Source organism: Oncorhynchus tshawytscha, unplaced genomic scaffold, assembly GCF_018296145.1.
Source record: "Oncorhynchus tshawytscha isolate Ot180627B unplaced genomic scaffold, Otsh_v2.0 Un_contig_1709_pilon_pilon, whole genome shotgun sequence".
Lineage (NCBI taxonomy): Eukaryota > Metazoa > Chordata > Actinopteri > Salmoniformes > Salmonidae > Oncorhynchus > Oncorhynchus tshawytscha.
The window spans coordinates 106,764-132,500 of NW_024609511.1; the positions used below are offsets into that span (position 1 = coordinate 106,764).

General features: G+C 46.4%; 1 protein-coding gene and 1 long non-coding RNA gene across 4 annotated transcripts in view; both read right to left on the reverse strand.

The window, feature by feature from the left end:
* Nucleotides 1–1,712: 1,712 nt before the first annotated feature.
* On the reverse strand, nt 1,713–3,750 carry LOC121844991. Its single transcript, XR_006082261.1, has 2 exons — nt 2,153–3,750; nt 1,713–1,840 (listed from the first exon to the last, which is right to left on the reverse strand). It is a non-coding gene; the product is annotated as an uncharacterized LOC121844991 (long non-coding RNA).
* Nucleotides 3,751–4,057: 307 nt separating this feature from the next.
* The window catches only part of LOC112218025 (caskin-1-like), a 22,807-nt gene continuing 1,127 nt past the window's right edge, over nt 4,058–25,737 (reverse strand). The window contains exons 1-7 of one of the 3 annotated variants that reach the window (XM_042315622.1): nt 25,523–25,647; nt 22,439–22,585; nt 14,948–16,293; nt 10,848–11,174; nt 10,032–10,731; nt 9,399–9,784; nt 4,058–5,274 (exon numbers count right to left, since the gene is read on the reverse strand). In XM_042315622.1, the coding sequence (XP_042171556.1) occupies nt 9,696–9,784; nt 10,032–10,731; nt 10,848–11,174; nt 14,948–16,293; nt 22,439–22,585; nt 25,523–25,622 (2,709 nt within the window). In that variant the 5' untranslated portion in view covers nt 25,623–25,647 and the 3' untranslated portion in view covers nt 4,058–5,274; nt 9,399–9,695. Of the gene's footprint in view, nt 5,275–9,398; nt 9,785–10,031; nt 10,732–10,847; nt 11,178–14,947; nt 16,294–22,438; nt 22,586–25,522; nt 25,648–25,737 lie in introns of those variants that run through there. The other 2 variants (XM_042315621.1, XM_042315623.1) reach the window with 2 other exon arrangements.

Consider the following 25,737-nt stretch of genomic DNA (forward strand, 5'->3'; position numbering starts at 1 on the left):
TCTATAGGATTGAGGTCAGGGCTTTGTGATGGCCACTCCAATACCTTGAATTTGTTGTCCTTGAGCCATTTTGCCACAACTTTGGAAGTATGCTTGGGGTCATTGTCCATTTGGAAGACCCATTTGCGACCAAACTTTAACTTCCTGACTGATGTCTTGAGATGTTGCTTCAATATATCCACATAATTGTCCTCCCTCATGATGCTGATTTCTTTTGATTTTCCCATGATGTCAAGCTAAGAGGCACTGAGTTTGAAGGTAGGCCTTGAAATACATCCACAGGTACACCTCCAATTGACTCAAATGATGTCAATTAGCCTATCAGAAGCTTCTAAAGCCATGACATTTTCTGGAATGTTCCAAGCTGTTTAAAGGCAGTCAACTTAGTGTATGTAAACTTCTGACCCACTGGAATTGTGACACAGTGAATTATAAGTGAAATAATCTGTCTGTAAACAATTGTTGGAAAAATGACTTGTGTCATGCACAAAGTAGATGTCATAACCGACTTGCCAAAACTATAGTTTGTTAACAAGAAATGTGTGGAGTGGTTGAAAAACGAGTTTTAGTGACTCCAACCTGAGTGGATGTAAACTAGTTGTAATGACTCCAACCTAAGTGTATATAAACTAGTTGTAATGACTCCAACCTCAGTGTATGTAAACTAGTTGTAATGACTCCAACCTGAGTGGATGTAAACTAGTTTTAATGACTCCAACCTAAGTGTATATAAACTAGTTCTAATGACTCCAACCTGAGTGGATGTAAACTAGTTCTAATGACTCCAACCTGAGTGGATGTAAACTAGTTGTAATGACTCCAACCTAAGTGTATGTGTTGCACAGGCACACACACACACAGACAGACAGACACAGACAGGCAGACACAGACCGACACTCACACATAGGCAGGCAGACAGACGCAGACAGGCAGACAGGCAGACAGACAGACAGACAGACAGACAGACAGGCAGACAGACAGACACAGGCAGACAGACACAGACAGGCAGACAGACACACAGACAGACAGGCAGACAGACACACACACATAGGCAGACAGACAGACACACACATAGGCAGGCAGACAGACAGGCAGGCAGACAGACACATAGGCAGGCAGAGAGACAGACAGGCAGGCAGGCAGATAGACAGACAGGCAGGCAGACAGACAGACCGTAGTAAAAGAGTCCAGTGGAACAGAGTTTGTATAGAACATTTATTTATTCTGAGAGGAATAAATCCATAGATGCATCACTGCAAGCACACCACGTTCCTACCAACTGGTTCATACTGTCAACACACAGCAGAGTAGCAACAACACACACACACACACACACACACACTCCTGCAGCGGGGCCCAGAAACCACTCTGGTCTCTGTCGATGCTCACAAGCGAACGTAAAAAACAACTTTTTCTTTTTAAAAACCAAACAAACAAAAACAGTACTATGGTCCCTCCCCTAATTTAATATTCAGTTCCCCCTCTGTTTTGACCATGGCTGTTCTAATTTAATATTCAGTTCCCCCTCTGTTTTGACCATGGCTGTTCTAATTTAATATTCAGTTCCCCCTCTGTTTTGACCACGGCTGTTCTAATTTAATATTCAGTTCCCCCTCTGTTTTGACCATGGCTGTTCTAATTTAATATTCAGTTCCCCCTCTGTTTTGACCACGGCTGTTCTAATTTAATATTCAGTTCCTCCCTCTGTTTTGACCACGGCTGTTCTAATTTAATATTCAGTTCCTCCCTCTGTTTTGACCACGGCTGTTCTAATTTAAGCCCCCTCTGTTTTGACCACGGCTGTTCTAATTTAATATTCAGTTCCCCCCTCTGTTTTGACCTCTGTTTTGGCTGTTCTAATTTAATATTCAGTTCCCCCTCTGTTTTGACCATGGCTGTTCTAATTTAATATTCAGTTCCCCCTCTGTTTTGACCATGGCTGTTCTAATTTAATATTCAGTTCCCCCCTCTGTTTTGACCATGGCTGTTCTAATTTAATATTCAGTTCCTCCCTCTGTTTTGACCATGGCTGTTCTAATTTAATATTCAGTTCCTCCCTCTGTTTTGACCACGGCTGTTCTAATTTAATATTCAGTTCCTCCCTCTGTTTTGACCATGGCTGTTCTAATTTAAGCCCCCCCTCTGTTTTGACCACGGCTGTTCTAATTTAATATTCAGTTCCTCCCTCTGTTTTGACCATGGCTGTTCTAATTTAATATTCAGTTCCCCCCCTCTGTTTTGACCATGGCTGTTCTAATTTAATATTCAGTTCCTCCCTCTGTTTTGACCATGGCTGTTCTAATTTAATATTCAGTTCCCCCCTCCCTCTTGACCATGGCTGTTCTAATTTAATATTCAGTTCCTCCCTCTGTTTTGACCATGGCTGTTCTAATTTAATATTCAGTTCCTCCCTCTGTTTTGACCATGGCTGTTCTAATTTAAGCCCCCCCCCAACACAAAGAAAGGAGCGAGACTCAGGAAGGTAGAAGCAGCGTTGGAGAAATATCCTGCTATATTTACACACATGGGGCTGACAGACGCTGATCTTGAATCAGTTCTATGTTTCCCCTCGATGCTTTAAGGTTAAGAGGGAAGAAGCTGATCCTAGATTTGTGGTTAGGGCCAACTTCTCCTCAGGGTGGTACAACCCATCTCAGATTGGGTCAGGATAGAGTCGGGAAGAGGAGAGAGATGGGACTGGAGTCATGTGACCAGACGTTGTGGAGGTTTATGTAACGGAGGTGATTCTGTGAACATGAAGACTTGTTTAGCTCTTAGAGATAATGCCTAGGCTCAGCCTTTCGCTCAGGAAGCTAACGCAAGTCTTGTGACCCGGGGTTCAAGCCATCGAGACCTGTGTCTGTCGTCATTAAACATGCAGCACTTTGGGGTCGGTCGATCACCTGGATGACCGACTGACCCCACCCAGATCACCCGAACATGAAGACAGGCCCGGATCACCCGGACAAGAAGACAGGCCCGGATCACCCGGACAAGACAGGCCCGGATCACCTGGACAAGACAGGCCCGGATCACCTGGACAAAAGGCCCAGATAAAGGCCCAGATACAGGCCCAGATAAAGGCCCAGATAAAGGCCCAGATAAAGGCCCAGATAAAGGCCCAGATAAAGGCCCAGATAAAGCTCTCATGAAAATAAAAAGAACCCTAAGAAAAATCATTTACATCTTTAAATGATTATTGAGAACATAACATGTAATTATTTACAACTTTAAACACCTACAGCCTTCAGAACAAACCAACATCATAAAATCAGAATTTAAAAACATATTTTTGTTGTTGCAAAATTATCCACATATTATTTTATATATATATTATTATATTATTATCATTACGTCAACATTCCAACTATTCTCTTAGCACGTAAAGAGAGGCTGTAGTGAGTTCTGTCTGGATGGATGACGCAGATGAACCTTACTGTAACGTTAGCAGGTTTAGGGGGGGGGGAACGTTAACATAATCTTCTTCCTCCTCCTCCGACAGGGTGGAACGGAGGGATGGAGGGATGACGCAGATAGACCTCACTGTAACGTTAGCAGGTTTAGGGGGGACGTTAACATAATCTTCTTCCTCCTCCTCCGACAGGGTGGAACGGAGGGATGGAGGGAGAGAGAGAGGGCTGACGCAGATAGACCTCACTGTAACGTTAGCAGGTTTAGGTGGGGGGGGAGTAGTGGGGGAGAGAGAATAGTGAGGAGAGAGAGAATAGTGAGGAGAGAGAGAAAGTGAGGAGAGAGAGAATAGTGAGGAGAGAGAGAATAGTGAGGAGAGAGAGAATAGTGAGGGAGGAGAGAGAGAATAGTAAGGGGAGAGAGAGAGTGAGGGGAGAGAGAGAGAATAGTGAGGGGAGAGAGAGAGAATAGTGAGAGAGAGAATAGTGAGGGGGAGAGAGAGAATAGTGAGGGGGAGAGAGAATAGTGGGGGGAGAGAGGGAATAGTGAGGGGAGAGAGAGAGAATAGTGAGAGAGAGAGAATAGTGAGGGGGAGAGAGGGAATAGTGAGGGGGAGAGAGGGAATAGTGAGGGGGAGAAAGGGCGAGAGAGAGAATAGTGAAGGGGAGAGAGAAAGAGGGCGAGAGAGAATAGTGAAGGGAGAGATGCAGTAAAGTAGAGGAATTGGAGATGATCCACCATCACCATCAGAACACCCCCCCCTCAGCTTGAAGTGAGGACTCTGTTCCCCTCCCTCTATCCCTTATCATGGAAGTTCAGTGTTTTAATGTCACTGGAATATAAAAGCAGCGTTGCCGCGTTGCCGCGAAAGACCCAACGCTGTATATGTCGTGTCAAAGGGGACATCTCTTATTCCGCCATCTGTACCACTTCATCTCTCCAGACTGAACAGAGCCCTTCGTTCCAGTTCAGTCAGCCCGTAACCACGCTAAGTAAACTTAAACTATACTTTCTCTATTGTGCAGTAGAGGTCAACATGGTACTGAACCTCTAGAACCCTTGACCCCCTCCCCCACCAGAGCCCTAACCCCAGACTCAACACTGTGCTGTGTTAATAACAGGGAGGGGTATGTTATGGAAGGAGGAGAGAATAACATCGGAATCTGGCCTCTGGAGGCGGGGCTTGTACAGGAAGTTCTGCCATTCCGAAGCCTGTTACATCCAACCAGCTGTCATCTCCTCCTCTCCGTCCAGAACAGTGACGATTCCAGAACACTCACGATTCCAGAACACTCACGATTCCAGAACACTCACGATTCCAGAACACACACTTCAGGAGCAGAGTTACATTTTGGTCACATTAAAATTCCAGCGATTCATAAACATGACAACAGCATAACCATTCAACAGAGAAGACCAAATCGTATATCTATATATTTTATATATATATATTTATAATATGACTGAACTAATGCATGACTCTCTCTCAGAGAGGAGCCTGTTTTCTGTAAATATAAACGCTCTTCATGCTGACAATGTACACATCACATACCATAACTACAATTCATCACATGAGGCTGTAACTGCTTGTTAAGCTGTGACAGGACAGCCTAGCGGCCAAGAGTTCTCCTCTGTAATGGAGTGGTCCTCTGTCCTTTAGTGGACAGAGGAGGATGGAGAGACAGAGGAGCGTTGTGCCTGCGGAAGGAAGGAGGAAGTCCTGAGGCAGGCTGCGTTGCCACGGGGACGGCCAGCTGTTGTCACGGTTACTCCAACATGGCGTCAAGCTGGTCGGCCAGGTCGTCAAACATGCTGCCGATGTCGTCAAGGATACTGACCGTCGTCTTCTCCTCTGCAACCCAACTACACACACACACACGGACGGACACACACACACAAAACGAAGCATTGTGAGGATAATGCGTCTGTCTGGTATACTGTCTTTATCGGTTTTAATTGTACAGTAAATCAAGTTATTATATTCTGTAGTAACCAAACACAGCAGGTGTGAAATAAAGGTCTGAAACTAGATCCCCTAGATACTGGTCTGAAACTAGATCCCCTACATACTGGTCTGAAACTAGATCCCCTACATACTGGTCTGAAACTAGATCCCCTACATACTGGGCTGAAATTAGATCCCCCTACATACTGGTCTGAAACTAGATCCCCTACTGGTGTGAAACTACTGGTCTGAAACTAGATCCACTACAAACTGTTCTGAAACTAGATCCGTTACATACTAGTCTGAAACTAGATCCCCCTACATACTGGTCTGAAAATAGATCCACTACATACTGGTTTGAAACTAGATCCCCTACATACTGGTCTGAAACTAGATCCCCCTACATACAGGTCTGAAACTAGATCCCCCTACATACTGGTCTGACACTAGTTCCCCTACACTGGCATGAAACTAGATCCCTTGCATACTGGTCTGAAACTAGATCCCCTACATTCTGGTCTGAAACTAGATCCCCTACACTGGCATGAAACTAGATCCCTTACTTACTGGTCTGAAACTAGATCCCCTACACACTGGTCTGAAACTAGATCCCCCTACATACTGGTCTGAAACTAGATCCCCTACATACTGGTCTGAAACTAGATCCCCATACATACTGGTCTGAAACTAGATCCCCATACACTGGTCTGAAACTAGATCCCCTACTGGTCTGAAACTAGATCCCCTACATACTGGTCTGAAACTAGATCCCCTACATACTGGTCTGAAACTAGATCCCCTACATACTGGTCTGAAACTAGATCCCCTACATACTGGGCTGAAATTAGATCCCCCTACATACTGGTCTGAAACTAGATCCCCTACAAACTGGTCTGACACTAGTTCCCCTACACTGGCATGAAACTAGATCCCTTGCATACTGGCCTGAAACTAGATCCCCTACATACTGGTCTGAAACTAGATCCCCTACATACTGGTCTGAAACTAGATCCCCTACATACTGGTCTGAAACTAGATCCCCTACATACTGGGCTGAAATTAGATCCCCCTACATACTGGTCTGAAACTAGCTCCCCAACAAACTGGTCTGAAACTAGATCCCCTACATACTGGTGTGAAACTAGGTCCCCTACTGGTCTGGAACTAGATCCCCCTACATACTGGTCTGAAACTAGATCTCCTACATACTGGTCTGAAACTAGATCCCTTACTTACTAATCTGAAACTAGATCCCCCTACACACTGGCCTGAAACTAGATCCCCCTATTTACTAGTCTGAAACTAGATCCCCTACATACTGGTCTGAAACTAGATCCCCCTACATACTGGTCTGACACTAGATCCCCCCTGAAACAGATCCCCTACATACTGGTCTGAAACTAGATCCCCTACTTACTGGTCTGAAACTAGATCCCCTACATACTGGTCTGAAACTAGATCCCCCTACATACTGGTCTGACACTAGATCCCCCTACATAGTGGTCTGACACCAGATCCCCTACACTGGCATGAAACTAGATCCCCTACTGGTCTGAAACTAGATCCCCCTACTGGTCTGAAACTCGATCCCCTACATACTGGTCTGAAACTTGATCCCCTATATACTGGTCTGAGACGAGATCCCCCTATATACTGGTCTGAAACTAGATCTGCTACATACTGGTCTGAAATTAGATCCCCCTACATACTGGTCTGAAACTAGCTCCCCAACAAACTGGTCTGAAACTAGATCCCCTACATACTGGTGTGAAACTAGGTCCCCTACTGGTCTGAAACTAGATCTGCTACTTACTGGTCTGAAACTAGATCCCCCTACATATGGGTGTGAAACTAGGTCCCCTACTGGTCTGAAACTAGATCCCCTACATACTGGTCTGAAACTAGATCCCCTACATACTGGTCTGAAACTAGATCCCCCTACATACTAATCTGAAACTAGATCCCCCTACATAATGATCTGAAACTAGATCCCCCTACATAATGGTCTGAAACTAGATCCCCTACATACTGGTCTGAAACTTGATCCCCTATATACTGGTCTGAAACTAGATCCCCCTACATACTGTTCTGAAACTAGATCCCCTACACAATGGCCTGAGACGAGTTCCCCCTAAATACTGGTCTGAAACTAGATCCGCTACATACTGGCCTGAAACTAGATCCCCTACACACTGGCCTGAAACTAGATCCCCCTACTTACTGGTCTGAAAGTAGATCCTCCTACTTAATGGTCTGAAACTAGATCCCTCTACATACTGGTCTGAAACTAGAGCCCCTACATACTGGTCTGAAACTAGATCCCTTACATACTGGTCTGAAACTAGATCCACTACTGGTCTGAAACTAGATCCACTACTGGTCTGAAACTAGATCCCCTACTGGTCTGAAACTAGATCCCCCTACACACTGGTATGAAACTAGATCCCGCTACATACTGGTCTGAAACTAGATCCCCCTACATACTGGTCTGAAACTAGATCCCCTACATTCTGGTCTGAAACTAGATCCTCTACATACTGGTCTGAAACTAGATCCCCTACAAACTGGTAAAACTAGATCCCTTACATACTAACTAGATCCCCTACATACTGGTGTGAAACTAGATCCCCCTACATACTGGTGTGAAACTAGATCCCCTACATACTAGCCTGAAACTAGGTCCCCCTACTTACTGGTCTGAAACTAGATCTCCCTACATGGGTCTGAAACTAGACCCCCCTAGATACTGTGCTGAAACTAGATCCCCTACATACTGGTCTGAAACTAGAACCCCTACATACTGGTCTGAAACTAGATCCCCTACATACTGGTCTGAAACTAGATCCCCCTACTTAATGGTCTGAAACTAGATCCACTACAAACTGTTCTGAAACTAGATCCGTTACATACTAGTCTGAAACTAGATCCCCCTACATACTGGTCTGAAAATAGATCCACTACATACTGGTTTGAAACTAGATCCCCTACATACTGGTCTGAAACTAGATCCCCCTACACTGGCATGAAACTAGATCCCCTTGCATACTGGTCTGAACACTAGATCCCCTACATTTTGGTCTGAAACTAGATCCCCCTACGTACTGGTCTGAAACTAGATCCGCTACTTACTGGTCTGAAACTAGATCCCCTATATATTGGTCTGACACTAGATCCCCTACACTGGCATGAAACTAGATCCCTTGCATTCTGGTCTGAAACTAGATCCACCTACATACTGGTCTGAAACTAGATGCCCCTACATACTGTTCTGAAACTAGATCCCCGACACAATGGCCTGAGACGAGATCCCCCTATATACTGGTCTGAAACTAGATCTGCTACATACTGGTCTGAAACTAGATCCGCTACTTACTGCTCTGAAACTAGATCCCCCTGCTTACTGGTCTGACTCTAGATCCCCCTACATACAGGTTTGAGTCTAGATCCCCCTACATACTGGTCTGACACTAGTTCCCCTACACTGGCATGAAACTAGATCCCTTGCATACTGGTCTGAAACTAGATCCCCTACATTCTGGTCTGAAACTAGATCCCCCTACGTACTGGTCTGAAACTAGATCCCCTACATTCTGGTCTGAAACTAGATCCCCTACATTCTGGTCTGAAACTAGATCCCCCTACGTACTGGCCTGAAACTAGGTCCCCCTACATAGTGGTCTGACACTAGATCCCCTACACAATGGCCTGAGACGAGATCCCCCCCTATATACTGGTCTAGCATCAGCATTGGGGATAATGAGTCTCCAATATTGATTAGCATTGGGGATAATGTGTCTCCAATATTGATTAGCATTGGGGATAATTTGTCTCCAATATTGATTAGCATTATGGATAATGTGTCTCCAATATTGATTAGCATTATGGATAATGTGTCTCCAATATTGATTAGCATTGTGCATAATGTATGTCCAATATTGATTAGCATTGGGGATAATGTATATCCAATATTGATTAGCATTGGGGATAATGTATATCCAATATTGATGGGTGTGTGTGTGTGTGTGTGTGTGTAGTAACTCACTCTTGTTCCTCTCGTATCTTGTCCTCTACAGCCTTTAAGGCAGCAGCCAATGACGCGCTCGTCTCCTCCAGCTTCTGATGCACAGACTCCGCCTCTGACATCACCACGCTGACCGCCGCCACTGTTCCCATGTCCACGGACACGCCCCCGATGGAGGAGCGGGGGGTTTGATAGGTGGAGGGGTGGGTGTGAGGGGGTGTGGGGACTCTGGGGGTGAGTGGGGTGTGGGGACTCTGGGCGGGAGGGGTGGGGGTTTGGCGTTGGGGGAGGAGGAGGAGGAGGGGGAGGTGGGTGTGGTTATAGAGTGGAGGTGTTTGGTTGGTTTCGGGGCTGTGGGGGAGGAGCCGGTTTGGGGGAGACTGGGGGAGGAATCTTCTTTGCTTCAACTGGGTAGAGAGGAAGGAGAGAGAGAGAGAGAGATAGAGAGAGAGAGAAAGAGAGAGAGAGAGAGAGAGGAAGAGAGAGAGAGAGAGGAAGAGAGAGAGAGAGAGGAAGAGAGAGAGAGAGAGGAAGGAGCGAGAGAGAGGAAGGTGCGAGAGAGGGAGATTAGCCGACAGACCTATAGGTGAGAAATTCACATTGAGAGCTGGGCATCAGTATTACATGCTAGTAAATCCCAGTGCAGGACAGTACCTGGGCTGCCGGGGGTGCCAGGTCCAGGCAGGGGGACTTTTCTAGAGGAGGAGTGTCTCCTCATCTGAGCCAGGACAGGTTTGGGGGAGACGGGGGGTTTAGGTTTCCTCACAGGGGTCACCGCTCCTCCCCCTTCTCCCCCCGCCACCACCCCTGGTCCTCCCAGGTCTGAGCTGTCCCTGAGAGGAGGCGTAGCCTGGATCGGACTAGGCTCCGCTTCCCCCGTCTCATACACCGGCCGGCGTTTAACGGTGGCGGTGCCGTTCTCGTACGGTATGGCTGGCCCCGGCTCCGGCCCGGTAACAGCCCCGGTGTTAGCGGCCCCGGTGTGAACGGCCCCGGTGTGAACGGCCCCGGTGTTAGAGGCCCCGGTGTTAGAGGCCCCGGTGTTAGAGGCCCCGGTGTTAGAGGCCCCGGTGTTAGAGGCCCCGGTGTTAGAGGCCCCGGTGTTAGAGGCCCATGTCTTGGAGGTCCCGGTGATGTCTGCGATGCCACTCTCTGAGAAGCCCTCCGGCTCCTTGTCTCTGCTCTTGGGACGGCGCTTGACGGTGGAAGACTCTGTCAGGGTGAAACGCGACCCGTTGGGGTGAGGCTTGTTGCAGCGGGGACGCCGTTTCAGGGTTGACGTGGCGTCGACCCGGGACAGCTCATCCTGGGGAAGGGAGAACACACCGTCTCCATGGAGACCGTCTCCATCGCCCTGGAGACAAACATAACGACACAGCTTATATATAACAATATAAGATTTTTTGACCGTGCCCTCCTCCCCCAAAAAATATAATTTATAATTTTTCACGTACAGATGTCAACACTCACCTCTGTTTCTCCTTCTTCCTCTCCCTCTCCTCTCTGCCTCTTCACGGTCTGTTTCCTCTCAGCAGCAAACGGAAGGTTCTCGGCCGAACTACCGGAAGAAGGGGTGTGAGGAGACGAGGGGTGAGGAGACAAGGGGTGAGGGGAGGAGGGGGAGCGAGGGGAGGAAGGCAGCTGGGGTGTAGAAGGGAGAGGAGAGGGTTGGGGTGCGGTACACAGTGGTACAGGGGTAGGTCTGTCCCTCCTAGCTGCAGCGACCAGCTCAGTAACAGGACCACTGATGGTTCTACGGCGGTTCACCACCTCCCCGTCCAGACCAATGGCATCCCGCTGCTGACAAATCAAATCACATTTTAGTTGTCACATGCGATTGATACAACTAGATTAGATTTTACAGTGAAACGCTGACTGACGAGCCTCTCCCGACGGTGCAGAGTTTAACAAAAATAAAATGGTAACGTCAATAAAATACACACGAATGGAGCTATATACAGGAAGTACCAGATCAATGTGGAGCTATATACAGGAAGTACCAGATCAATGTGGAGCTACGTATATACAGGAAGTACCAGATCAATGTGGAGCTATATACAGGAAGTACCAAATCAATGTGGAGCTATATACAGGAAGTACCAGATCAATGTGGAGCTATATACAGGAAGTACCAGATCAAAGTGGAGCTATATACAGGAAGTACCAGATCAATATGGAGCTATATACAGGAAGTACCAGATCAATGTGGAGCTATATACAGGAAGTACCAGTACCAGATCAATGTGGAGCAATATACAGGAAGTACCAGATCAATGTGGAGCTATATACAGGAAGTACCAGATCAATGTGGAGCTATATACAGGAAGTACCAGTACCAGATCAATGTGGAGCTATATACAGTACCAGATCAATGTGGAGCCAGTACCAGATCAATGTGGAGCTATATACAGGAAGTACCAGTACCAGATCAATGTGGAGCTATATATAGGAGTACCAGATCAATGTGGAGCTATATATAGGCAGTACCAGATCAATGTGGAGCTATATACAGGAAGTACCAGTACCAGATCAATGTGGAGCTATATACAGGAAGTACCAGTACCAGATCAATGTGGAGCTATATACAGGGAGTACCAGTACCAGATCAATGTGGAGCTATATACAGGAAGTACCAGATCAATGTGGAGCTATATACAGGAAGTACCAGATCAATGTGGAGCTATATACAGGAAGTACCAGATCAATGTGGAGCTATATACAGGAAGTACCAGATCAATGTGGAGCTATATACAGGAAGTACCAGATCAATGTGGAGCTATATACAGGAAGTACCAGATCAATGTGGAGCTATATACAGGAAGTACCAGATCAATGTGCAGAGGTATGAGATATTTGAGGTAGATATGTACATGAAGGCAGGGTAAAGTGACTAGGCATCAGGATAGATAATAAGGTATTTGAGGTAGATTTGTACACAAAGGCAGGGTAAAGTGACTAGGCATCAGGATAGATAATAATAAGGTGAGGTAGATATGTACATGAAGGCAGGGTAAAGTGACTAGACATCAGGATAGATAATAATAAGGTATTTGAGGTAGATATGTACATGAAGGCAGGGTAAAGTGACTAGACATCAGGATAGATAATAATAAGGTATTTGAGGTAGATATGTACATGAAGGCAGGGTAAAGTGACTAGACATCAGGATAGATAATAATAAGGTGAGGTAGATATGTACATGAAGGCAGGGTAAAGTAACTAGACATCAGGATAGATAATAATAAGGTATTTGAGGTAGATTTGTACACAAAGGCAGGGTAAAGTGACTAGGCATCAGGATAGATAATAATAAGGTGAGGTAGATACAGTGCCTTTCGAAAGTATTCGGCCCCCTTGAACTTTGCGACCTTTTGCCACATTTCAGGCTTCAAACATAAAGATATAAAACTGTATTTTTTTGTGAAGAATCAACAACAAGTGGGACACAATCATGAAGTGGAACGACATTTATTGGATATTTCAAACTTTTTTAACAAATCAAAAACTGAGAAATTGGGCGTGCAAAATTATTCAGCCCCTTTACTTTCAGTGCAGCAAACTCTCTCCAGAAGTTCAGCGAGGATCTCTGAATGATCCAATGTTGACCTAAATGACTAATGATGATAAATACAATCCACCTGTGTGTAATCAAGTCTCTGTATAAATGCACCTGCACTGTGATAGTCTCAGAGGTCCGTTAAAAGCGCAGAGAGCATCATGAAGAACAAGGAACACACCAGGCAGGTCCGAGATACTGTTGTGAAGAAGTTTAAAGCCGGATTTGGATACAAAAAGATTTCCCAAGCTTTAAACATCCCAAGGAGCGCTGTGCAAGCGATAATATTGAAATGGAACGGAGTATCAGACCACTGCAAATCTACCATGACCTGGCCGTCCCTCTAAACTTTCAGCTCATACAAGGAGAAGACTGATCAGAGATGCAGCCAAGAGGCCCATGATCACTCTGGATGAACTGCAGAGATCTACAGCTGAGGTGGGAGACTCTGTCCATAGGACAACAATCAGTCGTATATTGCACAAATCTGGCCTTTATGGAAGAGTGGCAAGAAGAAAGCCATTTCTTAAAGATATCCATAAAAAATGTTGTTTAAAGTTTGCCACAAGCCACCTGGGAGACACACCAAACATGTGGAAGAAGGTGCTCTGGTCAGATGAAACCAAAATTGAACTTTTTGGCAACAATGCAAAATGTTATGTTTGGCGTAAAAGCAACACAGCTCATCACCCTGAACACACCATCCCCACTGTCAAACATGGTGGTGGCAGCATCATGGTTTGGGCCTGCTTTTCTTCAGCAGGGACAGGGAAGATGGTTAAAATTGATGGGAAGATGGATGGAGCCAAATACAGGACCATTCTGGAAGAAAACCTGATAGAGTCTGCAAAAGACCTGAGACTGGGACTGAGATTTGTCTTCCAACAAGACAATGATCCAAAACATAAAGCAAAATCTACAATGGAATGGTTCAAAAATAAACATATCCAGGTGTTAGAATGGCCAAGTCAAAGTCCAGACTTGAATCCAATCGAGAATCTGTGGAAAGAACTGAAAACTGCTGTTCACAAATGCTATCCATCCAACATCAATGAGCTCGAGCTGTTTTGCAAGGAGGAATGGGAAAAAATTTCAATCTCTCGATGTGCAAAACTGATAGAGACATACCCCAAGCGACTTACAGCTGTAATCGCAGCAAAAGGTGGCGCTACAAAGTATTAACTTAAGGGGGCTGAATAATTTTGCACGCCCAATTTTTCAGTTTTTGATTTGTTAAAAAAGTTTGAAATATCCAATAAATGTCGTTCCACTTCATGATTGTGTCCCACTTGTTGTTGATTCTTCACAAAAAAATACAGTTTTATATCTTTATGTTTGAAGCCTGAAATGTGGCAAAAGGTCGCAAAGTTCAAGGGGGCCGAATACTTTCGCAAGGCACTGTATGTACATGAAGGCAGGGTAAAGTGACTAGGCATCAGGATAGATAATAATAAGGTATTTGAGGTAGATATGTACATGAAGGCAGGGTAAAGTGACTAGACATCAGGATAGATAATAATAAGGTATTTGAGGTAGATTTGTACACAAAGGCAGGGTAAAGTGACTAGACATCAGGATAGATAATAATAAGGTATTTGAGGTAGATTTGTACACAAAGGCAGGGTAAAGTGACTAGACATCCGGATAGATAATAATAAGGTATTTGAGGTAGATATGTACATGAAGGCAGGGTAAAGTGACTAGACATCAGGATAGATAATAATAAGGTATTTGAGGTAGATTTGTACACAAAGGCAGGGTAAAGTGACTAGACATCAGGATAGATAATAATAAGGTATTTGAGGTAGATATGTAGATGAAGGCAAGGTAAAGTGACTAGGCATCAGGATAGATAATAATAAGGTATTAGAGGTAGATATGTACATGAAGGCAGGGTAAAGTGACTAGACATCAGGATAGATAATAATAAGGTATTTGAGGTAGATTTGTACACAAAGGCAGGGTTAAGTGACAGACAGCGAGAGAGTTTTGAAACACACAACACCTCCCCTACCTGTAGGAAGTTTCTCTGTATAGCCATGCCCTTGGCCCCTCCCCCGATAGAGGACATTTCCAACATGGCCGCTATGCTCCTCACGCTGCCCGCGCTCCCCGTATCCACGACGACCGTCTCCACGGATACACCCAGGTCGCTGGCCCGTCGCTGGGGGTTGTAGGGCACGCCCAGCAGCCCGTCTGCCGCGTGTGTGTGTGTCGGCGTGTGTGTGTCGGCGAGGTTGGAGTTCGAGATAGCTGAGCTGGAGCGTTTGGGAGGCGGAGGGGGCGGGCCTTTCTTCTTGGGCCGTAGGGCGATGGACTGTGATTGGCTGCGGTTGACGTTCTTGTCCTGGTTGCGTACGGAGTGGCTGCGGCTGACCCGGTGAGTCACCGTGGCGTATTTACCTGTACCACCCCCTGCTACCCTCCCTGGAGGGGCCACTCCTGTCCCCACCCCTACACCTCCACCCCCCCTCTCCTCCCCCTCCCCGTCAGACCCAGCGTAGCGGTTCAGACTGTTAGCTCGCTTCTTAAGGAGGGCCTCACCCGCCTCACCCATCTCTCCCCCGTCTCCCCCCTCAGCCTCCGGAGGCAGGCACAGGAGGGGAACAGACACCTGGGGGCTGGGCTGCGGCTGGAGGGTGCTCTCCTTCTCAATCCCCCTCTCCTTCTCCTTCTCAATCCCCCTCTCTTTCTCCCTCTCAATCCCCCTCTCTTTCTCCCTCTCCCTCTCCTCTTCCTCCGTCGGGTGGGCTGTAGGCTGAGATTGGGGAGTAGGTGTGGGTTGGTGCTGGGGCTGAGGACCAGGCTGGGGCTGAGGACCAGGCTGGGGCTGAGGACCAGGCTGGGGCTGAGGACCAGGCTGGGGCTGAGGACCAGGCTGAGGCTGAGGACCAGGCTGAGTCTGGGTGTTGTGAGTCCCGCGATGTGCATTGGACAGGGGGTGAGAGCGGGGGGAACCAGGCCTCTCTCCTTGTATTAGCTGTGGGGAGGATTTGGGTTTGGCCTGCGGTGAGGGGCCCGGGGCGGAGGTGGAGGAGTGCAGGGGTTTCTTGGTGGGGGTGTGAGGGGGAGTGTAAGGGGGTGCCGGCATTGAGTGGGCGTGGGAGGGTGGGCGAGGTTTGGATGAGGCGCTGCCTCTCTGGCTTCCCTGGCTGGTCTGTCTCATGGTCCGAGCCTCCTTCTTAGGGGGCACTCCTCCTCCTCCTCTACCCCCTGGCCCTACTCCCTCCTCGGGGTCCTTGCTGAGGCTGCGGGTCCTCTGACTCTTGACCTCTGGGATAGGCTGGATCAGCGCCGTCTGCAGCTCGGGGCTCAACTCGCTGTCCTGGAAGGTGCACAACTTGGGAGAAGTGACGACTTCTGGAGAGAGATGGAGAGATATATTAAATATGATGGAGAGAGAGATGGAGGGAGATGGAGAGAGAGATGGAGAGATATGGAGAGAGAGAGATGGAGAGAGAGAGATGGGGAGAGAAAGATGAAGAGAGATGGAGAGATATATTAAATATGATGGAGAGAGAGATGGAGGGAGATGGAGAGACATGGAGAGAGAGACATGGAGAGAGAAAGATGAAGAGACATGGAGAGAGAAACATGGAGAGATGGAGAGACATGGAGAGATGGAGAGACATGGAGAGATGGAGAGACATGGAGAGAGAAACATGGAGAGATGGAGAGACATGGAGAGAGAAACATGGAGAGATGGAGAGACATGGAGAGAGAAACATGGAGAGAGAAAGATGAAGAGAGATGGAGAGAGAGAGATGGAGAGACATGGAGGGAGAGACATGGAGAGAGAGAGATTGAGAGACATGGAGGGAGAGACATGGAGAGAGAGAGATGGAGAGACATGGAGAGATGGAGAGAGAAAGTTGAGGTGTGTTCTTTAAAAACTGATGTGTTACTGACAGGCATTGGGTCCCTTAGTTGGGATGTGTTACTGACAGGCATTGGATCCCTTAGTTGGGATGTGTTACTGACAGGCATTGGATCCCTTAGTTGGGATGTGTTACTGACAGGCATTGGATCCCTTAGTTGGGATGTGTTACTGACAGGCATTGGATCCCTTAGTTGGGATGTGTTACTGACAGGCATTGCGTCCCTTAGTTGGGATGTGTTACTGACAGGCATTGGGTCCCTTAGTTGGGATGTGTTACTGACAGGCATTGGGTCCCTTAGTTGGGATGTGTTACTGACAGGCATTGGATCCCTTAGTTGGGATGTGTTACTGACAGGCATTGGGTCCCTTAGTTGGGATGTGTTACTGACAGGCATTGGGTCCCTTAGTTGGGATGTGTTACTGACAGGCATTGGGTCCCTTAGTTGGGATGTGTTACTGACAGGCATTGGGTCCCTTAGTTGGGATGTGTTACTGACAGGCATTGGATCCCTTAGTTGGGATGTGTTACTGACAGGCATTGGATCCCTTAGTTGGGATGTGTTACTGACAGGCATTGGGTCCCTTAGTTGGGATGTGTTACTGACAGGCATTGGGTCCCTTAGTTGGGATGTGTTACTGACAGGCATTGGGTCCCTTAGTTGGGATGTGTTACTGACAGGCATTGGGTCCCTTAGTTGGGATGTGTTACTGACAGGCATTGGGTCCCTTAGTTGGGATGTGTTACTGACAGGCATTGGGTCCCTTAGTTGGGATGTGTTCTATAAAAACTGCTGTGTTATTGATGCTGTGTTATTGATGCTGTGTTACTGATACTGGGTTATTGATGCTGTGTTATTGATACTGGGTTATTGATGCTGTGTTACTGATGCTGTGTTACTGATGCTATGCTATTGATGCTGGGTTATTGATGCTGGGTTATTGATGCTGTGTTACTGATGCTGGGTTACTGATGCTATGCTATTGATGCTGGGTTATTGATGCTGGGTTATTGATGCTGGGTTATTAATGCTGTGTTATTAATGCTGTGTTACTGATGCTGTGTTATTGATGCTGGGTTATTGATGCTGGGTTATTGATGCTGGGTTATTGATGCTGGGTTATTGAGATATAACCCAGTGGCTTTCAGATAGTTATTTTTGGCCACTCGTGATAGTAAATGCCCTTCAAGTTAATCTGTTCTGTTGTATTTTTATCACATGTTAAGGTTGGACACTTTTGTAGATTTAATGATATTTAATTACACAAATGCCTGACTTCCTGATCTCTTGGCTACATAGCTGATGCACTTTGGACTGTCCATTAATCACGGTACTCCATTCTGCTTGTTTATGTTTTATCTGTCGGCCCCCGTTGCCTAGTCAACGCCATTTTACCTGCTGTTGTTATGCTAGCTGATTAGCTGTTGTCTCACCTACTGTTTTAGCTAGCTTTCCCAATTCAACACCTGTGATTACTGTATGCCTCGCTGTATGTCTCTCTCAAATGTCAATATGCCTTGTATACTGTTGCTCAGGTTAGTTATCATTGTTTTAGTTCACAATGGAGCCCCTAGTTCCACTCTTCATACCCCTGATACCTCCTTTGTCCCACCTCCCACACATGCGGTGACCTCACCCATTACAACCAGCATGTCCAGAGATACAACCTCTCTCATCATCACCCAGTGCCTGGGCTTACCTCCGCTGTACCCGCACCCCACCATACCCCTGTCTGCGCATTATGCCCTGAATATATTCTACCATGCCCAGAAACCTGCTCCTCTTATTCTCTGTCCCCAACGCTCTAGGCGACCAGTTTTGATAGCCTTTAGCCGCACCCTCATACTACTCCTTCTCTGTTCCGCGGGTGATGTGGAGGTAAACCCAGGCCCTGCATGTCCCCAGGCTCCCTCATTTGTTGACTTCTGTGATCGTAAAAGCCTTGGTTTCATGCATGTCAACATCAGAAGCCTCCTCCCTAAGTTTGTTTTACTCACTGCTCTAGCACACTCTGCTAACCCTGATGTCCTTGCTGTGTCTGAATCCTGGCTCAGGAAGGCCACCAAAAATTCAGAGATTTCCATACCCAACTATAACATCTTCCGTCAAGATAGATCTGCCAAAGGGGGAGGAGTTGCAGTCTACTGCAGAGATAGCCTGCAAAGTAATGTCATACTTTCCAGGTCCATACCCAAACAGTTCGAACTACTAATTTTGAAAATTACTCTCTCCAGAAATAAGTCTCTCACTGTTGCCGCCTGCTACCGACCCCCTCAGCTCCCAGCTGTGCCCTGGACACCATTTGTGAATTGATCGCCCCCATCTAGCCTCAGAGTTTGTTCTGTTAGGTGACCTAAACTGGGATATGCTTAACACCCCGCCAGTCCTACAATCTAAGCTAGATGCCCTCAATCTCACACAAATCATCAAGGAACCCACCAGGTACAACCCTAACTCTGTAAACAAGGGCACCCTCATAGACGTCATCCTGACCAACTGGCCCTCCAAATACACCTCTGCTGTCTTCAACCAGGATCTCAGCGATCACTGCCTCATTGCCTGTATCCGCTACGGAGCCGCAGTCAAACGACCACCCCTCATCACGGTCAAACGCTCCCTAAAACACTTCTGTGAGCAGGCCTTTCTAATCGACCTGGCCCGGGTATCCTGGAAGGACATCGACCTCATCCCGTCAGTTGAGGTTGCCTGGTCATTCTTTAAAAGTAACTTCCTCACCATTTTAGATAAGCATGCTCCGTTCAAAAAATGCAGAACTAAGAACAGATACAGTCCTTGGTTCACCCCAGACCTGACTGCCCTCGACCAGCACAAAAACATCCTGTGGCGGACTGCAATAGCATCGAATAGTTGGATATGCAACTGTTCAGGGAAGTCCGGAACCAATACACGCAGTCAGTCAGGAAAGCTAAGGCCAGCTTCTTCAGGCAGAAGTTTGCATCCTGTAGCTCCAACTCCAAAAAGTTCTGGGACACTGTAAAGTCCATGGAGAACAAGAGCACCTCCTCCCAGCTGCCCACTGCACTGAGGCTAGGTAACACGGTCACCACCGATAAATCCATGATTATCGAAAACTTCAATAAGCATTTCTCAACGGCTGGCCATGCCTTCCGCCTGGCTACTCCAACCTCGGCCAACAGCTCCTCCCCCCCGGCAGCTCCTCGCCCAAGCCTCTCCAAGTTCTCCTTTACCCAAATCCAGATAGCAGATGTTCTGAAAGAGCTGCAAAACCTAGACCCGTACAAATCAGCTGGGCTTGACAATCTGGACCCCCTATTTCTGAAACTATCCGCCACCATTGTCGCAACCCCTATTACCAGCCTGTTCAACCTCTCTTTCATATCGTCTGAGATCCCCAAGGATTGGAAAGCTGCCGCAGTCATCCCCCTCTTCAAAGGGGGAGACACCCTGGACCCAAACTGTTACAGACCTATATCCATCCTGCCCTGCCTATCTAAGGTCTTCGAAAGCCAAGTGAACAAACAGGTCACTGACCATCTCGAATCCCACCGTACCTTCTCCGCTGTGCAATCTGGCTTCCGAGCCGGTCACGGGTGCACCTCAGCCACACTCAAGGTACTAAACGATATCATAACCGCCATCGATAAAAGACAGTACTGTGCAGCCGTCTTCATCGACCTTGCCAAGGCTTTCGACTCTGTCAATCACCATATTCTCATCGGCAGACTCAGTAGCCTCGGTTTTTCGGATGACTGCCTTGCCTGGTTCACCAATTACTTTGCAGACAGAGTTCAGTGTGTCAAATCGGAGGGCATGCTGTCCGGTCCTCTGGCAGTCTCTATCGGGGTACCACAGGGTTCAATTCTCGGGCCGACTCTTTTCTCTGTGTATATCAATGATGTTGCTCTTGCTGCGGGCGATTCCCTGATCCACCTCTACGCAGACGACACCATTCTATATACTTTCGGCCCGTCATTGGACACTGTGCTATCTAACCTCCAAACAAGCTTCAATGCCATACAACACTCCTTCCGTGGCCTCCAACTCCTCTTAAACGCTAGTAAAACCAAATGCATGCTTTTCAACCGATCGCTGCCTGCACCCGCATGCCCGACTAGCATCACCACCCTGGATGGTTCCGACCTTGAATATGTGGACATCTATAAGTACCTAGGTGTCTGGCTAGACTGCAAACTCTCCTTCCAGACTCATATCAAACACCTCCAATCAAAAATCAAATCAAGAGTCGGCTTTCTATTCCGCAACAAAGCCTCCTTCACTCACGCCGCCAAGCTTACCCTAGTAAAACTGACTATCCTACCAATCCTCGACTTCGGCGATGTCATCTACAAAATGGCTTCCAACACTCTACTCAGCAAACTGGATGCAGTATATCACAGTGCCATCCGTTTTGTCACTAAAGCACCTTATACCACCCACCACTGCGACTTGTATGCTCTAGTCGGCTGGCCCTCGCTACATATTCGTCGCCAGACCCACTGGCTCCAGGTCATCTACAAGTCCATGCTAGGTAAAGCTCCGCCTTATCTCAGTTCACTGGTCACGATGGCAACACCCATCCGTAGCACGCGCTCCAGCAGGTGTATCTCACTGATCATCCCTAAAGCCAACACCTCATTTGGCCGCCTTTCGTTCCAGTACTCTGCTGCCTGTGACTGGAACAAATTGCAAAAATCGCTGAAGTTGGAGACTTTTATCTCCCTCACCAACTCAAACATCAGCTATCTGAGCAGCTAACCGATCGCTGCAGCTGTACATAGTCTATTGGTAAATAGCCCACCCATTTTCACCTACCTCATCCCCATACTGTTTTTATTTATTTACTTTTCTGCTCTTTTGCACACCAATATCTCTACCTGTACATGACCATCTGATCATATATCACTCCAGTGTTAATCTGCAAAATTGTAACTATTCGTCTACCTCCTCATGCCTTTTGCACACATTGTACATTGTATATAGACTCCCCCTTTGTTTTCTACTGTGTTATTGACTTGTTAATTTGTTTATTCCATGTGTAACTCTGTGTTGTCTGCTCACACTGCTATGCTTTATCTTGGCCAGGTCGCAGTTGTAAATGAGAACTTGTTCTCAACTAGCCTACCTGGTTAAATAAAGGTGAAATAAAATAAAAATAAAAATTCCTGTAAATATCACATACCGCAATGTTGAGATACGCAAATAACCGTGTTTTGAATTTTATATTTGAATATGTAATGCTCATAATATTCAAGGTAAATTTAAATTTGCAGAGCTATAACTTAACGTGATGAACAGGAATGACATTTACTCTCATGGGTAGCCAAAAATAACTATGTCAAAGCCCACGCCCCTTAATAATAGGTCACACCTCCTGAAAATAACCTATGGATTACATTAAAATAAAAGCCAGCTGCTGGGACAAATTTAACTGTTTAAAATAAAACAACAACTGATGGTTAAATTAATGTTTGGTTATTCACACAACCCAAACGGCTGGGTCAAAATAACCCCCAGCATTCTGTCCACTACTTAACCAGCACTGGGTCACCAAATAACACAAATTTGGGTTGTTTTTTTAATTCCCTCATTTAAAGATTTTTTTTTGTAATGTTAAATACTTTATCTGATTCTATTGTGAGCTCACCGTTGTCAGGGGGCCTGTTCTCTATGGACATCACTTCCTGCTGCTGTGTGATTGGTGGAGGCTTCTTCCTGGGGGAGCTCCGCCCCTCAGAGCCACGCTGCATCTCAGCCAATCGCTTCACAGCTAGCATCAGCTTCTTCTGGTGACCTAGTGGGGACAAACCACAACAAGATATGATATGAGATAATATTGTAAGGCGTCTAATGTATAATATGTATTTAATATAAGTGAGCCATTTCAGGAAGTGCAATGTGGCACGTCACTACTTCACAGGAGAGGCATTTGAATGTTTTTTTAAATGTATTTTAGATCAAAACGTGTTTTTTTGGGGCATAAATGTCTTCTAAAACATGTGAGCTTTCATGTATCTTTAATAACAAACTTGTTTATCGTCTGTAAATATGAATAAAAATGGTCAAATTACTAGTTGGTTTCAGCCACTCGAAAAAGTCAGGAACCTTCCCGCCAGCCCATGATTGGCTGAGATAATGAGTGGGCTGGACATGCCGAGAGATGAGTTCGGGATTGGTCTGCCATTGTAGCATGCTTCTGTCTATAACATGAGCTGCTCAGTGTACTTGCTACAGCAGCTATATAAACGTTAGCCACGGAGAACTGCAAAAAGGTGTTGTTGCAACTGCTCTCGACAACATTGCTGCCCTGAATTTAGCAGAGTGATCTATCGACAAATATTAGCGGGGAAAAAGCTGCGCCGGACTACTTTCTGGACACCGGTCAGTGTGAACCCGGAGTGACTTGACCCAACGGGTCAGAACAAGTGTTCATCCACGTTTACGGGTAAGAGTCTAGCTACATTTTCAGATATTATACATTCATCTTTTTTTTTAATCAGAAAGTCATTTTCATTGCAAGTTAAAGTGTACTGTTCGGCTAGCTAGCGAAATGTTAGCTCGCTGGCTCGCTAGCTAGCGAACGTTGGCTTGCTGGCTCTTTAGCTAGCGAAATGTTAGCTTGCTGGCTCGCTAGCTAGCGAAACGGTAGCTTGCTGGCTCGCTAGCTAGCGAAACATTAGCTTGCTGGCTCGTTAGCTACGGAATGTTAGCTTGCTGGCTCGTTAGCTAACATTACATATCTGTGTAGTAATATTATTAGAATCCCAGTAATAAATTGTCATTGGTAGTTATAGCCCAACCTAGTTGGTTAGCTTTAGCTAGCTGTAGATTCATACTACAGCATTTCATGCATGGTGGCTAACTATAACGATCAGTTTTTACTGTATGGGGTTTGGGATTATGGTTCATTGTTTAGCTAGCTAGCTAGCTGACTACATGGACCATCAAATTAGCCAGGTGTGTCTGGGGGTGAATACAGCCATCTATTGTATTATATGAACATGTCTAGACAATAGGGACCCATCCACTAAGCTAGATGTGTCTGGGGGTGAATACAGCCATCTATTGTATTATATTAACATGTCTAGACAATAGGGACCCATCCACTAAGCTAGACGTGTCTGGGGGTGAATACAGCCATCTATTGTATTATATTAACATGTCTAGACTGTAGTGACCCATCCACTAAGCTAGATGTGTCTGAGGGGTGGTTACAGCCATCTATTGTATTATATGAACATGTTTAGACAATAGGGACCCATCCACTAAGCTAGATGTGTCTGAGGGGTGGTTATAGCCATCTATTGTATTATATTAACATGTCTAGACTGTAGTGACCCATCCACTAAGCTAGATGTGTCTGAGGGGTGATTATAGCCATCTATTGTATTATATTAACATGTCTAGACAGTAGGGACCCATCCACTAAGCTAGATGTGTCTGAGGGGTGGTTATAGCCATCTATTGTAAATCTTTGGTTGTTTACTACACTACCGTACTCCCTCTTTTTAGCACATGGCCTCACATGTGAATCCTTAAAAAGAGATAGGGTGGGACTAAGGCTTAAGAGGGTGTGAACGATGCTGAATGGGTGTAGACAAATTAAAGCTCTCCAGTAGGTGTAGCAAAACATTCAAGGATCATTTTCTCAAAAAAAGTGGGGTTCCCAACGTTTATCAACTTTCAAAGCAGAATTACTTTCCCATTGTTCCTCAACTGTAGTGTATGATATACCATGTTGTAGCACTGAGTCTTTACTTTTGTGTTGTTGTTTTTTTTTTACTTTTGGAGGTTTGTAACAGAGTTCAGGGGTCAGGTTGGCAGTAACAGAGTTCAGGGGTCAGGTTGGTAGTAACAGAGTTCAGGGTCAGGTTGGTAGTAACAGAGTTCAGGGGTCAGGTTGGTAGTAACAGAGTTCAGGGTCAGGTTGGTAGTAACAGAGTTCAGGGGTCAGGTTGGTTTGATCAGGGAAGTTAGTAACAGAGTTCAGGGGTCAGGTTGGTAGTAACAGAGTTCAGGAGACTGGTTGGTTTGATCAGGGAGGTTAGTAACAGAGTTCAGGGGTCAGGTTGGTAGTAGCAGAGTTCAGGGGTCAGGTTGGTAGTAACAGAGTTCAGGGTCAGGTTGGTAGTAACAGAGTTCAGGGGTCAGGTTGGTAGTAACAGAGTTCAGGGGTCAGGTTGGTAGTAGCAGAGTTCAGGGGTCAGGTTGGTAGTAACAGAGTTCAGGGTCAGGTTGGTAGTAACAGAGTTCAGGGGTCAGGTTGGTAGTAACAGAGTTCAGGGTCAGGTTGGTAGTAACAGAGTTCAGGGGTCAGGTTGGTAGTAACAGAGTTCAGGGGTCAGGTTGGAAGTAACAGAGTTCAGGGGTTAGGTTGGTTTGATCAGGGAAGTTAGTAACAGAGTTTAGGGGTCAGGTTGGTTTGATCAGGGGGAAGATAGTAACAGAGTTCAGGGGTTAGGTTGGTAGTAACAGAGTTCAGGGGTCAGGTTGGTAGTAACAGAGTTCAGGGGTTAGGTTGGTTTGATCAGGGGAAGTTAGTAACAGAGTTCAGGGGTTAGGTTGGTAGTAACAGAGTTTAGGGGTCAGGTTGGTAGTAACAGAGTTCAGGGGTCAGGTTGGTAGTAACAGAGTTCAGGGTCAGGTTGGTAGTAACAGATGATGCCTGCAGGTCCTCCCAGGTGATGTCTGTGTGTGTGTGTGTGTGTGTGTGTGTGTGTGTACGTCCTACCCAGCTTCATGATGCCTATCTCCTGCAGGTCCTCCCAGGTGATGTGTGTGTGTGTGTGTGTGTGTGTGTGTGTGTGTGTGTACGTCCTACCCAGCTTCATGATGCCTATCTCCTGTAGGTCCTCCCAGGTGTGTGTGTGTGTGTGTGTGTGTGGTGCAGGTCCTGTGTGTGTGTGTGTGTGTGTGTGTGTGTGTGTGTGTGTGTGTACGTCCTAC